Source organism: Haliotis rufescens, unplaced genomic scaffold (assembly GCF_023055435.1).
Source record: "Haliotis rufescens isolate VD_foot unplaced genomic scaffold, xgHalRufe1.0.p SCAF_47, whole genome shotgun sequence".
Classification (NCBI taxonomy): Eukaryota; Metazoa; Mollusca; class Gastropoda; order Lepetellida; family Haliotidae; genus Haliotis; species Haliotis rufescens.
This window is the reverse complement of record NW_025964190.1, coordinates 1,356,587-1,375,863: the sequence shown is the minus strand read 5'-3', so window position 1 is coordinate 1,375,863 and position 19,277 is coordinate 1,356,587. Positions and strand designations below refer to the sequence as shown.

Below are 19,277 nucleotides of genomic sequence, written 5' to 3'. Positions count from 1 at the left end.
CCGGCGAGCTTGAATAATACCGTTTGACTGACAGGTGGGTTTTACTTTCCAAGGGACGCAAACATAAAGGGGATAGCTTCGATTTTTCTTTACTCAGACGCATCTCAAAGCCCAAGAAAATATCTCACGCCCTGGGTGTGTAAAGTTAAGATACTCTGTTGAGGTTAAGGCTTATGTTGGCGGTGTTCTGTTCATAACTAATGTTCTTGTAAGACACACATGTTGAACAGGTGAAGAAGCTGTTATACCTGAATTTCCCTGTGGTTGAAATACAATCAAATGCCCGTTAGTAAACACGCCTGACCTGCTGTAGTGTGTTGTACGCTATTCAGGGTGTGCACAGGTTTCATACATGATATAACAAGTCCCGTAACGTCCCGTGTCATGCCTTAAACCCCCTTTGCATATATGTCACGGTGAATAACACGCTTGTGGGTCCTATTTTATCAGAGAGCAACATCACCCCTTGTACACAATATATACAGACCCGTCAAATCCGGGTTAGAATCTTCAGCAAACTAGGTTGTCGTTAGAGGCGACTATGCTTGTCGTAAGAGGTGACTAACGGGGCCGGGTAGTCAGGCTCGCTGACTTGGTTGATGCATGTCAACGTATCCCAATTGCGTGGACCGATGCTCACGATATCAATCACTGGGTTGTTTGGTTCAGACTCAATTATTAACAGCTCGACATCATATATCTTGAATATTGCTGAGTGTGGCGTTATATAACAAACAAACAAGATATGTCTATATTATATGTATGTTTTACATGCAATATACTATTTTAGATTAACGGCCTTTGGTAATGGTATGATTATGGACAAATAACATAATCGGGCATGGCTATATATGATCAGGACAAGTATTTAACAGGCAATGTAACGCTCCAAGATGGACACAAACTGACCGTTGCCCCAAGGTTATTCCTCCGCCAAGACTGCAGGGTAAAGGGTAAAGTACAAAGCTTCTCCCTACCGGGGTAGAATAGGTCTTCAGCAACCCATGCTTGCCGTAAGAGGCGACTATGCTTGTCGTAAGAGGCGAAAAACGTGATCGGGTGGTCAGGCTCGCTGACTTGGTTGATGTCATCGATCACAATTGCGTGGATCGATGCTCATGATATTGATCATTGGATTGACTTGTCCAGACTCGACTATTTACAGACCGCCGTCTGTATTGCTGAGCGCGGTGTTAAACAACAAACCAACCAACCCGACCCTATCACCCAGATCAGTTTTTAATTTTTTATTCAGATAACTATGGTTTCACGGCACCGAATCATATCTCAATAACTGGTTGAACACACGCCTCATGTACAGATGATTTCCCAAGGTATCCGACCATGGCTGGGCTATTTATGCTGATGGCGTGTCATCGCGCCACGTTGTTGGGTATCGCTGCTAATAATTTCATTCACTCTGCCTGGTCCAGATTCGATTATTTGTCGTCTTTATACTGCTGACTGCGACGTTAAACAGCATTCACTCAGTCACACTTTGCAACATGTGATATAAAAGAAGCGGGTCATTACATTCCTCATATTTGTAATTTAATTGTCACATTTACAGAACATTGTAAGGGCGACACACCATGCAGATAAAGAGGCCACAACAACGCCTCAGTAACGATCTAACACAGAAACGCACATGTGTTGTTAACGAGGATGCATGTACGTCTCGAAACTGTACAATATTTTAGTGGGTGGGTAATAAAGCTATATTTCTACAGGGGACACCAGAAATGGCCATCACGCATTGTGAAGGAAATCGAACCGGACCTTCAGTATTCCGAGCAAACACTTTAACCACTAGGCTACCATTGCTACTGTACCATGAGGGAGTGAGTGAGTATGGCTTTACGCCGCTTTTAGCAATATCACGGCGGGGGACACCAGAAATGGGCTTCACACATTGTACCAATGTCGGGTATCGAACCCGGGTCTCAGGCTTGACGAACGAACGCTTTGACCACTTGGCTACCCGCCCGCCAAACCATGGTTTTAATATAAAGACCCAGTGATTATTTTCCAAACTTAACTTTAAGGACAAGTTTTTCAATTTGAGAACTATTTAACGATTCTCCATGACACGCGTCACATCTATTGTAAACTGCCGGACAAAAGAAAGTGTACACCCATGTTTGATGGTGGCTGTAAATGAAAAAAATACAGAAATGGTTATTCGATGATGATGTATTTTATTCGGGTATCATTGTTGTGCTTTCGACTTGACGTTTTGTTGTGTTTCGGAGGCTTTTTGATAACTTTATTACGTTTTTGGTTGAATTTTGCAGTGAATACTTTCTTTTGCCCCGCAGTTTATAGATATCAAATTCCACTACAAAGATTTATCTGCTAAAGGTTGTATTTATAGCCACACCGCCAATCTCACAAGAGAACACGTGAGGTCACTTCAATGAACGCCACAGCACTTTGTTTACCCTCGATCACATCAAAACTCACGGAGGTCACAGCAAAAGAAACGGGGGTCACAGCAAAAGATACGGGGGTCACAGCAAAAGAAATGGAGGTCACAGCAAAAGAAACGGAGGTCACAGCAAAGGATACGGAGGTCACAGCAATACATAAGGAGATCACAGCAAAAGATACGGATGTCACAGCAAAAGAAACGGAGGCCACAGCAAAAGATACGGAGGTCACAGCTAAAGATACGGATGTGTCAAAAAAAGATACGGAGATCACAGCAAAAGATACGGAGATCACAGCAAAAGAAACGGGAGCCACAGCAAAAGAAACGGAGGTCACAGCAAAAATATACGGAGGTCACAGCAAAAGATACGGAGGTCACAGCAGGACACACGGAGGTCACAGCAGTACGCAAGTAGAAAATCAGTAGACAACATCACAACACATTTACACCAACAATATAACTATTTGCACAGACATTGTGATTGTTTCCCAGAGTGTCGAAGTCCACAGATCAGCTCAACGAAGTTTAGAATAGCATTGTGCTGGGTATTCATTTGTGAATGTATACACGCTATTGTATTGGATTGTACAGAACATGGCCCTCATATCGGCTTTTCAGTGGACAGACTTGGTGTTGAAAAAATGTTGATAACAAGACCCATGTAGTGTTAGAGTAAGTTAGTTGGATCAAGAGTAAGTTAGTTTGATCAAGAGTAGGTTAGATGGATCAAGAGTAAGTTAGATGGATCAAGAGGAGGTGCATGAGATCAAGAGTATGTCAGATGGATGAAGAGTAAGTTAGTTGGATCAAGAGTAAGTTAGAAGGATCAAGAGTAAGTTAGTCGGATCAAGAGTAAGTTTGTTGGATCAAGAGTAAGTTAGTTGGATCAAGAGGAAGTAAGTTGGATCAAGAGGAAGTTAGTTGGATCAAGAGGAAGTTAGATGGATGAAGAGCAAGTTATCTGGATCAAGAATGAGTTAGCTGGATCAAGCTCCAATATTGTTTCCGTTATATCTGTACCGACAGGAGCCAGGCACGGCTTACGCGGCATAACGTCGTTTACGCTTCACTGGTTATCTGGCTCAAGCGGTTGCAACACCCACCAATTGTTCAAAGCCTTGGCTTAATACATATGTAAATGTCCTCTCAATATGTTATATATATATTCGATGTCAATTATAGGCCAACGCAAATTACACTTACATATGTATACATGAGATATTGATAAGTAGTCACACTACAAATGTATATTCTACAGCCACAACGTTTCATTTTAACGTCACAAAGGCTATGTTATGACGTTGGCAATTAATTGCCTTTGAAGAAGTTCTCAAACGCACCACTTCACCTTGTAGCTATTCAAAGGCTCGAATAATTTCAGAGATATAGAAGACGAAAGCACATTATCTTGTTAACCAATCTTTGTAAGTTTACTTACTATGGAGGGCACGGGTGACCCAGTCCTCAAAGGCGCTGTGATTCGCTGTGCAGAGCTGCGTCCCTTGGGCACGCCAGGAACCTATGATTGAGGGTTCCAATCTCGATTCGCCCCGATTATGTTTCTAGGTTTGTCAGCACCATACCCGTGCTCGTGGGTTTCACCGAAGTAGTAAACGTCTGATACCTGAATCACTTCGGGCATTCGTCCCACATTAAGCTGACACGCCGTGATATAACTGGAATATTGTTAAAGGCGGCGTTAAACCCAACTCACTCACACTCACTATCTTACTATGACGTTGACATGTATGAATGTTATCAACTGTTAAACTGAGTGATTAACGTACAAATAAGTAAAAGATTTGCCCTCATGCCAGATGAACAATTTATACTGTAAGAAATATGCATATGTCTCACAAAAACGATACGTCACACAGATAAAATTATTTACATTTGTCCGAATGTGGGTAGGGTACTCATTCAGCTACTGTACATTGTCCTTTGCCATTTTAAGCAAGAAAGTACATAACTACATGCTTCGTCTAATGCCAAGTATTGTTCTTGAAGTATGGCGTCATGACGTCGTGTCTATTTCAGTGACAAATCAATCACAGAATGGGCCTCGCTAATACAGTAAGGTAATCACTCTCGAACTGTCAACCCACATGTGTGGCATTGCGTTCTGTAATCTATTGATATTTGATAGATTATATTAGGTTATGATAGTCATTATATGACACTATCGCCTTCTATACAGCCACATACGTAAGACTTCAAGCATACGTTCTCTACCTCATGTTCCAAAATGTCAATAAACGCTAGGTCAGGGTAACCGACACTTCTAATATGCCCATGGAACTTGGAGGAACATGCTTATTCGGGTAAAACTCCGTTCCTGTTAACTTCTCCAGATTAAAAGTGTGCGACGACGAATGTCTCAATATACAGATTCAGTACTATCACTTGATTGTCGGATCCGACTCTTTTGTTTAAAGGCCGCAGTGGCAGGAATATTACTTGGTTCGTTAGACAACAGACACCTACGTTTGTAGGGAAATTGTGTGAGTGGCGAGTGTTACCGGTAGTGCAGCACACGTTTCCGAACACTTGATATCATTTCTTATTTTCAGTGATCAATTCACATAATTCTCCATTACCAATTTGCCTGTGGAATCTCTTCGGACAGATAATCGAGGATGGTTATTCTCTGGTGTTGACCTTTTAAATTAGCATGCCCATTCTGAGTTTGAGTTGTCTTCAATACTTGTTAACATAATGATTTATATTGCGCTATCTATCCATTCCACACATTGGCACGCTCAAAGCTCACGCATTATTATTACCCAAATAGATTGATCAGTGTGCACTCGATATTCATTCTCAGCACCCTGGGGAGTATACAACCCAAGCTGTCTGTGAGGCGCTAGAAGTCAAGTCCTACCGGGTACCCATCCATTGCTGGGTGAACAGAGGCGTATTTTGAACAACGTCACTTGCCTAAAGAGACACCACATGTGCATTACACAAAAAAATTACAACTGACATTGAGTATACATGTCCTACAACCAAACAGTTACACACAAAATCATGTATATACATTACATCGCGATCAGTACGGTCGCGCCACGGTGCTGTACCGAGGGCGTGCCATCATCTGTGGATTATTTAAATCTGTCATAGATGATGATGGGGAAACATAGCTCATTGCTTGCTGGTATGGCATTGGAAGGGTGTTTTGGCTGTACATGCTAGGGTCCACGTGACCATACGAAGGCGAGACATATCCTCCCTGGTATCCATTCTGGATCTGAAGAGCGTGGAGACTAGACTGGTAGTCTGGTGTGCCGTGAGAGGGAACAGGGGATGGACCTCTGTAGAATCCGTTATCAACATATCCTGTGTAGCTCACTGCCGACAACCTTTGCTGCTTTGGTCGTGCATCTTCATCATCCTCTTCCTCATCATTGTCATCGTTGTCACTCGCCTTGTTCACATTCGCTCTGTCGTGTGCATTGCTATTTGCTTTGTCATCTGCTTTATCGTCATTAATGTCTAAGTCGTATTCATTGTCATTCTCGTCTTCGTCAACTTCGCTTTTGCCTGGTTCTTCCTCATCTGTGTCGTGTGTGTTTTTAACTACTGGTGCTCTGTGCACACCCTGGTGTGAAACGTACCTATTGTTTCTCTGATTGTTCACATGTTCATCGACCGGTTGATTTCCTCCTGCATTCCTGCTTTCATCATATTCGTCGTCTTCTTCTTCATCCTCCTCCACCTCTTTGTTGAACTGTTCAGGTTTAACAGGTTCAACCATCCTACCATGATAGGGATCATACCTCATTGCATCCTCTTGCTCATCATACAGTATATCGGGCACATGTTGCCAACTTCTCACACTCGCTACGGAAGAGGTCGACCCTCTCCTGCTTTTCACTAGCACTGGAGGCTCCAATCCGTAACCCTGGTTGTTCACCTGTTGCCAACTTCTCACACTCGCTGTGGAAGAGGTCGACCCTCTCCTGCTTTTCACTAATACTGGAGGCTCCAATCCGTTCTTACCCTGGTTGTTCACTTGTTGCCAACTTCTTACACTCGCTGTGGAAGACGTCGACCCTCTCCTGCTTTTCACTAATACTGTTGGCCCCAATCCGTAACCCTGGTTGTTCACATGTGAATACTCCTCGCCATGCTCTCCTTTGCCGTCTTTGGGTCTACCTTCATTCTGCAGTCTTCCCTTCTCACCATCAGGATCTTGGTACACTGCAATTTCTGGAGGATCTATTGAAGGTGGTCTATCGCCGTATGGTTCGTCTTCCTGTGATTCAGTATCTGGTTCAGGAGAAGGTGCTGAAGGAGCAGCCTTCCCCTTCTTCTTCTTCCTTCTTGGTTTGGAACTTTCTGAGGCTAAATACCTCTGTACTTCAGTTTTGTCAGAAAAGGGGGAACATGATCTCATGCCTTTCAAACACTTAATGAAAATGAAGACAACTGGACTATAACTGCCTGGCTCATTTGGATCAGAAGCAAAAATCTGCAGTTTGTAATATCCAGAATAAGGCAACCTGACCATGATTGCCATCGTTGTACTATTTGTTGCTTCTGAAACAAAGTCATCTAGATTGCCCGATTGTTGCGAATGTTCCAGTCGAATAATGTTGTCTACTTTCCATTTCACTGGCAGTGCGAATTCAAGGGTTCCATCTTCTGATAAGAATAAATTTTCCTCAAAAACGTCCTCTGTGAATCCACAATCGACAGCACCAGCCTGTCCACCCCACATGCCAAAATGTTCAGGGTATGGTTCACCATTCTCATCAGCTTCAGTGCAGTTGATGATGTAACTTACAAGACCTTGGTGTTTAGACATTCCTTCGGTTTCTCCAAACAACTTCAGGTTGTATGTACCTTCAGATGGAGGTTTTACCTTTGCTGAAAAAATGCCATCTTTCTTATATAAGATGACATTATTTTCATAATCCTGTCCACTTCTCTTACGATGGAATGTACAGGATACATTTACCATCTGTACTTTACTTGTACGGAAGTTTATAGTGACATTGTGTACAACGTCAATTTTGGCTTGGGTATGAGAGAGCAGTTCCAGCCCCCATTCCATGCCATTCCTGTAAGGCTTGACTGTTAGGTTAAACTCATCCAGTGTGATCGGCGTCTTGAGGAGTTGGAACGGAGCACTGTATTTCATACTATCTTCCATGTAGGGGTAATGGGCAAGAATGAATACATCCGGGTCTGTGAGGAAGTTCAGTTCATTGTAATTCCAGACAAACCTGTTGCTTTTGTCCATTTGACCTGCTCCCCACGTCACGTCAACTGGCCACCAAGTACCACTGATACAAACGATGTTCCAAGCGTGGTTGACGAAAGAGTCCTCGGTGATAGGGACACTGGGGTCGTAGGTGGTTCCCTTGGAGAAGCCTGCCACGTAGTAACAAGGCACGGAGACTACCCTGCAAAAGCAGAAAACAAACAGATGCACTCATCTCTTATTACCTTGTATTTATCATACACATCGGTTGTCACATGAGCACTTGTCTAACATTTGTGCTGGAGGGAATGAGTGCATGGTGTTTTCAAGATGCTTTCTGAATCATTTTGCTATGTTATGGTGCTTGGCAATCAGGTTCGTGGATAACATCTATATTATTCCTACAAGGCTGCTTCTTGCCCCTTCACCTATTGAACGTTTTTATGTGTATAATACAGACGTTCGTAACATGTAACTCCTTGTCTTGTTTAGGTCCAACGTCTAACTAAAGACTAAATCGTGTCAAGGCTAGTCTTATTCTCAGTGTTTGAAGACATTTCGTCTATGTTCAACATCACTACTAGTGTGTGGCACACAATGGCAGGACGAGGACGTAGTTTAAGTTTAATGGAAAAAACATTCAATCGTTCGAAAATTATCAGACATCTTCAAACACTTGACAGCTACTCTTTTTCTTTCTTTCTGGCAAGTACACAATGATGGTCAAATGAGGGCACACACGTGTGTTTGTACCATCCACATCTTCTGTGAAAAGCAGGACAAAATATCCTGTACAAGTTCAATGATAAAATCCGGAAAACCACTGCAATCCGCCGTTTTGACACATTTTACTTATATTTACACATTAAGTGTTGTTATAAATCCAATGCAAACACGTGTTGAAATGAATAAAACCTAGTTCTTAATTATTCATAGTAACATATCTGATAACTTTTATAACAATTCATCAAGGTTAAGTGAGTGAGTAAGTTTGGTGTTTCGCCGTTTTCAGCAATATTCCAGCAATATCACGGCGGGGGACACCACAAATTGGCTTCACACATTGTACCCATTGATGTTGGTGTTGATCACGATGTACAGAACTCACGCATGGATTGACATACGGAGAATCTGTTTGGAACTACGTTTTCATAGTATATAGAAATATAGTGGCGAATCTGACACCTAACAGCGCTGTCAATACTGCCGGCATGAACCCTCCTTCATCTTGAGGTCATGGGTCACAGCAGGACTGGAGTGAGTGAATGAGGTGGGTTTAACGCCGCTTTCAACAGTATTCCAGTTATATCGCGGCATCTCAGCTTAATGTGGGAGGAAAGCCCGAAGTGACGCAGGACTCAGACGTTTACCACTTCGGTGAAACCCACGAGCTCGGGTATGGTGAGCAGGACTGGAACTGACTGATGGATATTCAATCTGATAGCAAGGACGACATCTTACTTGCACAATGCTTCAAACAGCTGAGCATATCCGTCACATACGCTGATGCGATACTTCAGCACTGACTTGGGGTCGGACGGGTAGACGTGCTTCTTGGTGAGGAAGGATTCGGTATCATAGCTACGTCAAAACAAAATACACAACTTTGTTACAGATTGCAATGAACGGAGAAATCATAGCAATAAGAGTTCATTATACGATTCCGACTATATCATGAGCATGTGTTTATCAATCAAAATAAAATAGTAATGATACTAGATGTTCTTGAAAAAGCGAACGTATCCTGCCCCATCGGTGGTACCCGTCACAAACTCATGCAAAGGCAAGTCAAGTGTTCATCTCCTGTAATGATTGATGCGGCATATGCTTCTGGTAACAACCGTTGTTGGGAGTGGATTATCCCAGGTTACCTTCTGAGTTGCCACATAATCTTTGTCATCTCAACTGTCAATACGAATTAGCTCACCTACATTGAAAATAGCTATTGTGTGATTATATTTAAGTACATAACGTAATATGGGGCACGGGTGGCCTAGTCGTCAAAGGCGCCGCGATTCGCTGTGCAGAGTTGCGTCCCTTGGGCACGCCAGAAACCTATGATTGTGGGTTCGAATCCCGGTTCGCCTCGATTATGTTTCTAGGTTTGTCAGCACCATACCCGTGCTCGTGGGTTTCACCGAAGTGGTAAACGTCTAAGACCTGCATCACTTCGGGCTTTCCTCCCACATAAGCTGACACGCCGTGATATAACTTGAATACTGTTAAAAGCGGCGTTAAACCCAACTCGCTCTCACTCACTCACTCACATAACGTAAAAATAGTAGGAGAGTAGATAATGTTCAGGATCAGTTTACGCTAAGTGGTGGATCCCCTGAGGAACACAACGGTCGAGTTTCATATATACAACTCCACATTAGATAGGGCTATTTTTATAGTTCCATGACACACAAACTATTCCAATGGAATTACATATCGGATTATTCCCATCTAAGGTTGAATAGTATACAATACTGCCACACTAAATAGTATTGTAACTACGTGTTTAGGAGTGACAGTGACGACTGAAGTGAAAAAGACAAAAAGGTGTTTACCATATATTCAGCGCCATCCATTTGTAGAAAGCTCGCACCTTCTCCAGGTCCTGCTTTGTTTCATGGGAAAGATACCTTGCCAAATCCTCCACCGATTGGCAATGCTCATCAGGAACCTGAAAGTAATCACATTCTCATTGCCCACAATGTGATGTAGAGGTTTGGGACCACGCCAGGGATCACGAATCCTTCTGGGCGTTGCCGTTGTGTTTTCATCCTCTCGAATGGGTCTACTGTTACTGATCATAAGAACTCGGTTGTGTTTAAAGCATCGATGACCGAACGCCAATTCAGGTTTACAATTTGCTCCATATTCAATATTACGTTGTTTACGTATTGACACCAGTTCTAAATGAGGTGCTTCTTACGTACTTACTCTGCAGTTTGTTCAAGCAAAGGGTTTGCCTCTTCGTCAATAAAAGCGACAAGACCAATTCCTTATTCAATAGAAATCTCTTTATGAATCCTATCAAATAGCAATGATACTAGGTGTTCATGAAAAGGTCAGCGTATCCTGCCCCACCGATTGTAGCCGTCACAAACACACGCAAAGGCAAGTCAATAGTTAACCTAATGAGACGCGGGAACATATGGTACAAGTCCAAATAGGGAATTGCATCGGTTTTTGTCTCCGATGCGTCAAAATGGAAATGTCCTACACATGTGTACCAAAACACTTTTTGAAAGTTTTACTGGGGCCTTGAACGTTGTAACCTTTATCAAACAACTTCTGAGCAAGAACCGTATGGCACTCATTGAAATCTAGGTAGAAAGAGCATTCTCGATTGCGTATCAAAAGTTGCGAAATGTAAACTCGACAGGCTGGAGCTGCTGGAACATTAAGCACAGTTCTAGAAGAAGTGTTTCTTTCTAGCGACGTTTGGTCTGCTTCTTTGCATTGCAATTCCCAGAGTGTTGTAAATTCGAACTCATTCAGTTTAAAATCGATCGAGAAGATAAGCATTAGACAGGGACGCCACAAGTATCATCATTGGATATGGCGAGGTAAAGTGAGTGAGTTGGGTTCATAACGCCGTTTTTAACAGTATTCCAGTTATATCACGGCGTGTCAGCTTAATGTGGGAGGAAAGCCTGAAGTGGTGCAGGTCTCAGACGTTTTCCACTTCGGTGAAACCCACGAGCACGAGCACAAACCTAGAAAACATAATCGGGGCGTGTCGAGGTTCGAACCCACAATCATAGACTCTGCACAGCGAATCGCGGCGCCTTAGACGACTGAGCCACCCGTGCCACCCGAGGTAAGGTGAAAGAAACACCAGTTCCTGCTCTCCGAGCAGAGGCTCTATCCACGAGACTACGGGGGCGGCTTTGTCATTGTAGGTTTAAACAATATCCCGCAATATGTATAAACAACGTCACACAGGACAGTTACACACGACGAATTAGCTTAGCGCAAGACATACACATTCACGAATTCTGTGAACAACTCGTACCGTCACTGTTTGGGCTCCAAAGTTTCGACTGACATGGGTACGAATGTGAAAAACTCATCAGATGTGTATACATCGATAAATAACGTAATGTATTTGTGTTGGTTGGTTGGTTGTTTAACGCCGCACTCAGCAATATTCCAGCTATATGACGGCGGTCTGTAAATAATCGAGACCGGACTAGACAATCCAGTGATTAATATCATGAGCATCGATCCACGCAATTGGGATCGATGACATGTATCAACGCTAGATTGTCTGGAACGGACCCGATTATTTACAGACCGCCGTCATAATGATAGAATATTTTTGCTGAGTGCGGCGTTAAACAACAAACAAACAAACAAACACAAGTTGATGACCTGCATCGCTTCGGGCGTTCCCCGCACCACAAGCTGAAACACAACAACAAATCTGTTGTTCAAAGCAGCATTAAACCAAACTCACTCACTCTTTGCTAGTAGAGAAAACGCCCATACCTGTTTCGCCCACGAGTCCCTCTTGGCAAACACCGACACATCTGGGATTAAATCGTCTTTTCTCTTCTTTGGCCGTGGCAAATTTGGGATCCCGCCTTTAGTCGTCTTGGTTTTGTTCTTGTTCTGGACTTGAGGTCTCACCACCTTAGTGACACCATGGCGAGCCCGTGAGGAACCAGTATCGGCGTTCTGGGGTCTCCTGTCCTGCTCTGTGCTTGGTCCACAGCCCATCTGAAAGCAAAAAGTATTTCCATATTCATAACAAAAATAATGTCTTGTCTTCGTTTGTTTTGTATTTCAACGGTTTGGAAATGCGATATTTTTAGGGAATAACAGGTTTGGTTGGGTTGCAATGTTCTTTAATGAGCTACTTTGCTCAGTGCGTAAAACGACACTGCTTGTTTGAAGACAAACATTTGATGTCTCATACATCCAAAACGCACATTAGTTGCATTTTTGGACAAATATGCACCTGATGTCATCAATGCTTTTCAGTGATTCATTCATATAATTTTTACCCCTGTTTTGCCTTTGACACCCAATGGAATCTGTTTCGGTGGATAGTCGAGGCTGGATATACTCTAGCTTTGACGTATTATGTTTCTAAAACTCGAAATCCACTAATGATTGAGACCGCCTCCGTGGTCCAATGGTAGAACGTCCGCCCGGAGAGCGGAAGGTCCGAGGTTCGATCCCCGACCGCGTCATACCAAAAGACGTTTAAAGATGTTTCTTGTTGTTACCCTGTCTGGCGCCCGGCATTAAGGGGCTAAAACAAGGACTGGTCGGCTCGGAGTCAGTATACTGTGTCTGAGTGGGGTATTCATGTTAAACTGCGGCATGGTATCTCAGTGTGCTAGCACTATAAATCGGCATCAGTCCGGACTAGTACAAGCAGCCACACACAACACACATACACGTACATGCACGTCGCTATATAAGTGTAATAATCTTGGACGCGACGTTAAACCCAATTTCACCTCACCTCACCACTAATGATTGTTATTGATGAGAAAATAGTGAACCGGTTACTGTATGAGGCTTTAGTGAACTTGTAAACGAGACGTGTAGAATATCTGGCTTCAGACACTCAACACATATCAATTCTCAATCACACTAGGGTTGTCGGCATGACGTGTGTACCTTGTTTACTATGTGAGTAAGTCAGTTGGGTCAAGCGTCACTTTGAACAATATTCATGTTATATCACGTCGTTCAAGCTAAATATTGGAGGAAAACCCTAGTTTACCGCCACAGAGCACGGGTATGGTGCTGACAAACCTAGAAACATAATCGGGGCGAACAGGAATGTCAGGTCCAGACCGCTGTAATATTGCTGAGTGCGGCGTTAAACAAAAAACAACAAATGACGAGCGGTCACTGTGACCAACTAACTATATGTACTTCCCAACAGACATTGTTCATCTAATGCTAATAGTATTTAAGTCTATTTGTTGTAAGCAAGCTAGAATATACAACAAATTATAATAAGAGAGAAATTTGAGCATACACCCGCTCATGTCATATCTCGTTTTCAGGAAATATTGGTTCCCGCGATAGAACTGATTGTGGTATGGATGTCAGTGTTGTCATAAAGTCACACGTAAGTTAAATTGGGTCTTTGTCTTTCGAGATACAAAATAGGGATATGAAAAGCATTAAGAATTCACATTCAATTTGTAAGATATATATATAAAGTCCTTATTTACAGTTTAAAATATAAAATGCAGCAAAGAGGTTTTTTGGGTGATCCTGGCACAGTCAGGCTGGTTAGGCTCATCATCAGCTCAGGGGCCTTGCCCCCTCTACACGCAGCCCAGACAGCGAATGGGACTTCTCCCAGGAAGCGCTTACCTAGTCAAACCCACCCAGAACATTTCGGAGAATGTGAAGACTCCCCATAACCAAGATTACCCAGATTGTCAGAAGGGCTGTATTCCTGGTATCAAACCCGGGTACTCTCCCAATGTCAGTCAACATATTCGGAGATACCAAACCTAAGGCACCGAGAACAATGGGGAGTCGGGCAACTTGGTATTTGGGATGCAAGCGTGACATTTCGAAAGCGAGGTCCGCATATATGCCATGTTTTTCCTGAACCTTGTCAATCACATAAGTATCAAGAGGGACAGAAAATTGATATACTATGATTAGTAGTAAATGATTTCATTAGATTTATCAAAAAGGACAAGGTCAGGTTTGTTGGCCTGGTTACGTCTGAGGATCAACAACACCAAAAGAATATGAAAGGACGGGTACAGCATAAGTATTTGTGGCTTTAACTTTACTGCGAGCGTTCTGCTCTGAACTCAAGATTTGCTTAAGTCTACATTTGTACTCTGTCCGAAGTTTGTCCTTGATATGGGCATTCTGGAGTTTGTCCCTAATCTGCATCCCTAAGTACGTATATGTCTGACCTTCCACGAGATGGTCAATAACTCCCCCAAGTAAACTGACTGATCCTCCCTCTTCTACCTTTCCACGTTTCAGATGAAGAATGTTGCATTTGTCGATTATTACTTTTATTATGATCATTAACTTGAAAAATCAAGTTTCTCCGTTCCATAGGAATTGTTTTGTGTCGAACATTATAACTTATATGTCCACACAGTTCACATCCAGACCCCCAATCCTGCCATTCGTTCCAATTACGTCACTACTTAATTATTTTAAAGCACTACAGCTATTACTAAAGACCTACCTTGATGGCAACAGCAGAACTCCTCCGTTAATTAAAGTGTACCTCCTGGCATGGCCTAGAAGTAAATACCTACATACTAATAGGACGCTAATATCAGGGTATCATCAGCGGAATATCGGTCGTGAAAGGTGGTATAGAAAGTGAGTGTCACAGCTGGTTAATTTCGAATAGATAGCAAATACATTGACGTGTAAAGATTTGTATACAAGACAAGGGCCCCCACCTCGCTGCGCTCGTGTTGATAGAGGCAGTCCAGGAATAATATGTACCACAAACTACCTATATTGTAGAACCGTGTGTGATAAAAGTTTATTGTTTGATTTCGCGTGATATATACATTGTCCTTAAGTTGGGCACGGACGTCACAATTTCCTTTACATTTGTGTATTAAATACCGCTCTGAATATAATTCATGAGCTTTTAAAAGAGGCGTACTCTCAAGTACACTGAAGACATGTTATTAAGATAGATAGGCGAATCACATGCGTGACGGACATTCGTAAATTACTATAAGCCTATGATTTGTGACATATGAATACACGCAATGGTTATAGTTGGGAAATGTGTACCTGTTTACCTCGAGGTGTTTCCCTGTTTACTCGGTGTGTTGATGTATGTCCTTGGACACATACGACCGGGTGACTGTCAATACATGTTGTTTGTTTGTTTGTTTGTTTGTTTAACGCCGCACTCAGCGGTATTCCAGCTATATGACGGCGGTCTGAAAATAAACGAGTCTGAACCAGAGATCCAGTAATTGACATCATGAGCATCGATCTACAATTAGGATACAATGACATGCATCAACACAGTCAGCGGCCCTGACCACCCGATCCCGTTACTCGCCTTTTACGACAAGCATGGGTTGCTGAAGGCCAATTTTAACCCAGATCTCCACGGTGGGTTGTGTGTTAGTAGTGAAGGGAGTGGGTGCTATTGAGGACTTTACTATTGCTGCAATAATCACTATCAATATTATCGATCTACGCAACGGGTATACGAGGACACCCGATCCCGTTAAGCCTGGGTTGCAAACGATTGTTTCTAACCGGAATTGTCGGGGAGTGTAAATAACACGTGACGGTTATATGAACTTAGCGTGCTTTACTCATATTAAACATATGTTTTTAGTCTATTAGTTCATCTAAATGCTTCATTTTGGACACTGATGCGTCAAATTTGGAAATGTCCTCCACAAGTCTACCGAAAACGTTTTTTAGGTCTTTACTAAGGCCTTGACTGTTGTAACCACGTCTTTACTTAGGCCTTGACTGTTGTAACCACGTCTTTACTAAGGCCTTGACTGTTGTAACCAAGTCTTTACTAAGGCCTTGACTGTTGCAACCACGTCTTTACTAAGGCATTGACTGTTGTAGCCACGTCTTTACTAAGGCCTTGACTGTTGTAACCAAGTCTTTACTAAGGCCTTCACTGTTGTAACCACGTCTTTACTAAGGCCTTGACTGTTGTAACCACGCGTTTACTAAGGCCTTGACTGTTGTAATCACGTCTTTACTAAGGCCTTGACTGTTGTAACCTCGTCTTTACTAAGGCCTTGACTGTTGTAACCAAGTCTTTACTAAGGCCTTGACTGTTGTAACCAAGTCTTTACTAAGGCCTTGACTTTTGTAACCCTGATCAAACAACCTTTGAGCAAAGGCCGTATGACGATCTTTGAAATTTTCCAAGGAATGGCATGCTCGAGTGTACCTCAAAAGTTGTCAAAATGTAGACACCAAAGGCTGGAGCTGTTGGAATATTACCCGACTCAGTCACGTGACTAACGATGGTCATCAACTGATTTGACGTTTAACAGAGATGACCATAATTTGTCTATGCAACAGAATAACCAGTCCAGATTATTCACCTAAACGAATTCCATTTTGCGTAAAGGACAAATCGTTGTGAAACTTATATGAATGGACCACTGAAAATCAGTGATGACACCAGGTGTTCGCGTAAAGGGAAAGCATGTCCTGTCCAACACGTAGCACCCGATATTCACACAATTTGCACATAAAAGTCAATATTCATTGCCTGGCGCCGTACAAACAAACCACACAATCAGGTGATCAATGAACCAGAAACTCCAGTGACATAGTTTTACATTTACTGAATTTGTTGAACCTAATAAAAAATATTAAGTACATGTATATTTATTCATTATTTGAATTATCATTTTAAAAACCGTTCAGGACTCAGTTAAATGGTAAACTGAATCAACACACAATAAACTGTGTAGATGCTAGGTTCGCCAATAATTCCAACGACGATGAGACCCGTGAGGTAAGGTGAGGTGAAATGGAGTTTAACGTCGCGTCCAAGATTATTGCACTTATATAGCGACGTGCATGTACGTGTGTGTGTTTGTGTGGCTGCTTGTACTAGTCCGGACTGATGCCGATTAATAGTGCTAGCTCACTGAGATACCATGCCGCAGTTTAACATGAATACCCCACTCAGACACAGTATACTGACTCCGAGCCGACCAGTCCTTGTTTTAGTCCCTTAATGCCGAGCGCCAGACAGGGTAACAACAAGTACCATCTTTTAACGTCTTTTGGTATGACGCGGTAGGGGATCGAACCCCGGACCTTCCGCTCTCCGGGCGGACGCTCTACCACTAGACCACGGAGGCGGTCGATGAGACCCGTGAAGATTCCGGGGTAGAATAGGTCTTCAGCAACCCATGCTGGCCGTAAAAGGCGACTATGCTTGTCGTAAAAGGCGACTAACGGGATCGGGTGGTCAGGCTCGCTGACTTGGTTGATGCATGTCATCGTATCCCAATTGCGTGGATCGATGCTCATGATATCAATCACAAGATTGTCTGGTCCAGACTCGATTATTTACAGACTGTAATATTGCTGAGTGCGGCGTTAAACAAAAAACCAACAACAACCAACAACAACGACGATGAAGCAAATCTCTTATGGCACCTACCTTCGCGCTCGCGATAAGGCAACACACTTCCTCGTCTCACGACCTGGGTAAGAAGGAAGCTCGTGTATCACACTCCATGCCCGCCACGTGTATAGTCAGGTTCCAGTAACAATGACGGTACCCCTTTAGACACCAGTAGCCAACACACGCTATGTTTACCATCATTGTAGCGAAGCTATTCAGCTAGCATAAACGGCCCTTTGAACGTGACATCAATAGGATATCAATACCAATGGAATATTGCCGTTGTAAATTCAGGCGGAAGACTTATGCCTAAAGTGTTACATTTAACACCACGTTTTGAGGAACATACTGTTTGTGTATTTGTTTGTTTGTTGTTTAACGCCATATTCCAGCTGTATCTGTGTAAATAAAATCATGAACATCGATCTACGTAATTAGTATACGATGACATGCAACAACCAAGTCAGCGAGCTTGACCACCCGATCCCGTTAGTCGTCTCTTACGACAAGTACAGTCGCCTTTTACAGCAAACATGGGTTGCTGAAGACCTATTCTACCCCGGATCTTCACTGGTCGAGGAACATTCTGAAAAAAGGTACTGTTACTGTTAGCGAATGCGTTTTAATGACATTTAACAAATAAAACCATACAAGATTATTATGATGTGTCAATATCAATATTTATATTTCACAAAATATGTACATAAAAGTGAAAAAAGTATTGGAAGGGGTCATGTGGTTCAAATAAATTTCCTCCCCCGTCTTTGGGGTAATCTATTTATACATAATGACAGTCGACTCTGTGATTCAGACGATACCATAAGCATGTGTTTATGAATCACTATCACATGACTATGATACCAGGTGTTCGCGTAAAGGTGAGCATACCAGTGGCATCCGTCACAAACACATGCAAAGGCAAGTCAATCGTAGAAAAAAATTGGAACACGTGGTTCAAGTCAAAATACGGACATATTTTTGGTCACTGATGCGTCGAATTTGGAAATGTCCTCTACATGTTAACCTTACGACTTTATAAAAAGCTTTACTGAGGCCTTGAAAGTCTTAACCCTGATCAAAGACTGACAGTAACAGTCTAATTCATCTCGTCTCTAGATCGTCTCTGTGAAATAGTCACGAATACTGAGCCGTACATTTCGTCAATCCGAGCCCTCGATCATAGGTTTCTGCACAGCAAATTGCGGCGCCTTAGACGACTGGGCCACTCGTGCCCCCAATAAACTGCAAGACCACACAATATTTTTACAATTTAGAAAGAGGACGTTTTACGAATACTTGGCCAACTGAACAGCCGTATATAACCACTCTTGTGTACATTTCACACGTGCACGTGCACCGTATGGGTCATATTTCAATAAATCGAAATTACACATTCATTTTGTAACTTTCGATGAAAGAACAAACCACGGACGTATATCTTTGAAAAAACAATTACACGAGGCGTCAAAAGAAATTGTGCATTATATGTTGTAGCAGGATCACTCGGGGTGCAGTGGGTTTAATGCGTCCCGCGTTAGGTTTTATACCAC

The 19,277-nt window shown here is 42.6% G+C and overlaps 1 protein-coding gene across 2 annotated transcripts; it reads right to left on the bottom strand.

Annotated features, from left to right (window-relative positions):
- Positions 1-4,116: 4,116 nt before the first annotated feature.
- On the bottom strand, positions 4,117-17,860 carry LOC124151290. 2 transcript variants are annotated; one of them, XM_048383358.1, is made up of 6 exons: positions 17,764-17,844; positions 14,821-14,875; positions 12,120-12,350; positions 10,190-10,305; positions 9,099-9,218; positions 4,117-7,839 (listed from the first exon to the last, which is right to left on the bottom strand). In XM_048383358.1, exons 3-6 carry the CDS (start codon positions 12,348-12,350, stop codon positions 5,481-5,483), a joined length of 2,826 nt encoding a protein of 941 aa, XP_048239315.1. In that variant the 5' UTR covers positions 14,821-14,875; positions 17,764-17,844; the 3' UTR covers positions 4,117-5,480. The 2 variants fall into 2 exon arrangements, with proteins under 2 accessions (XP_048239315.1, XP_046379642.1); XM_046523686.2 differs by lacking the exon at positions 14,821-14,875 and having other exon boundaries at positions 17,764-17,860.
- Positions 17,861-19,277: the final 1,417 nt, after the last annotated feature.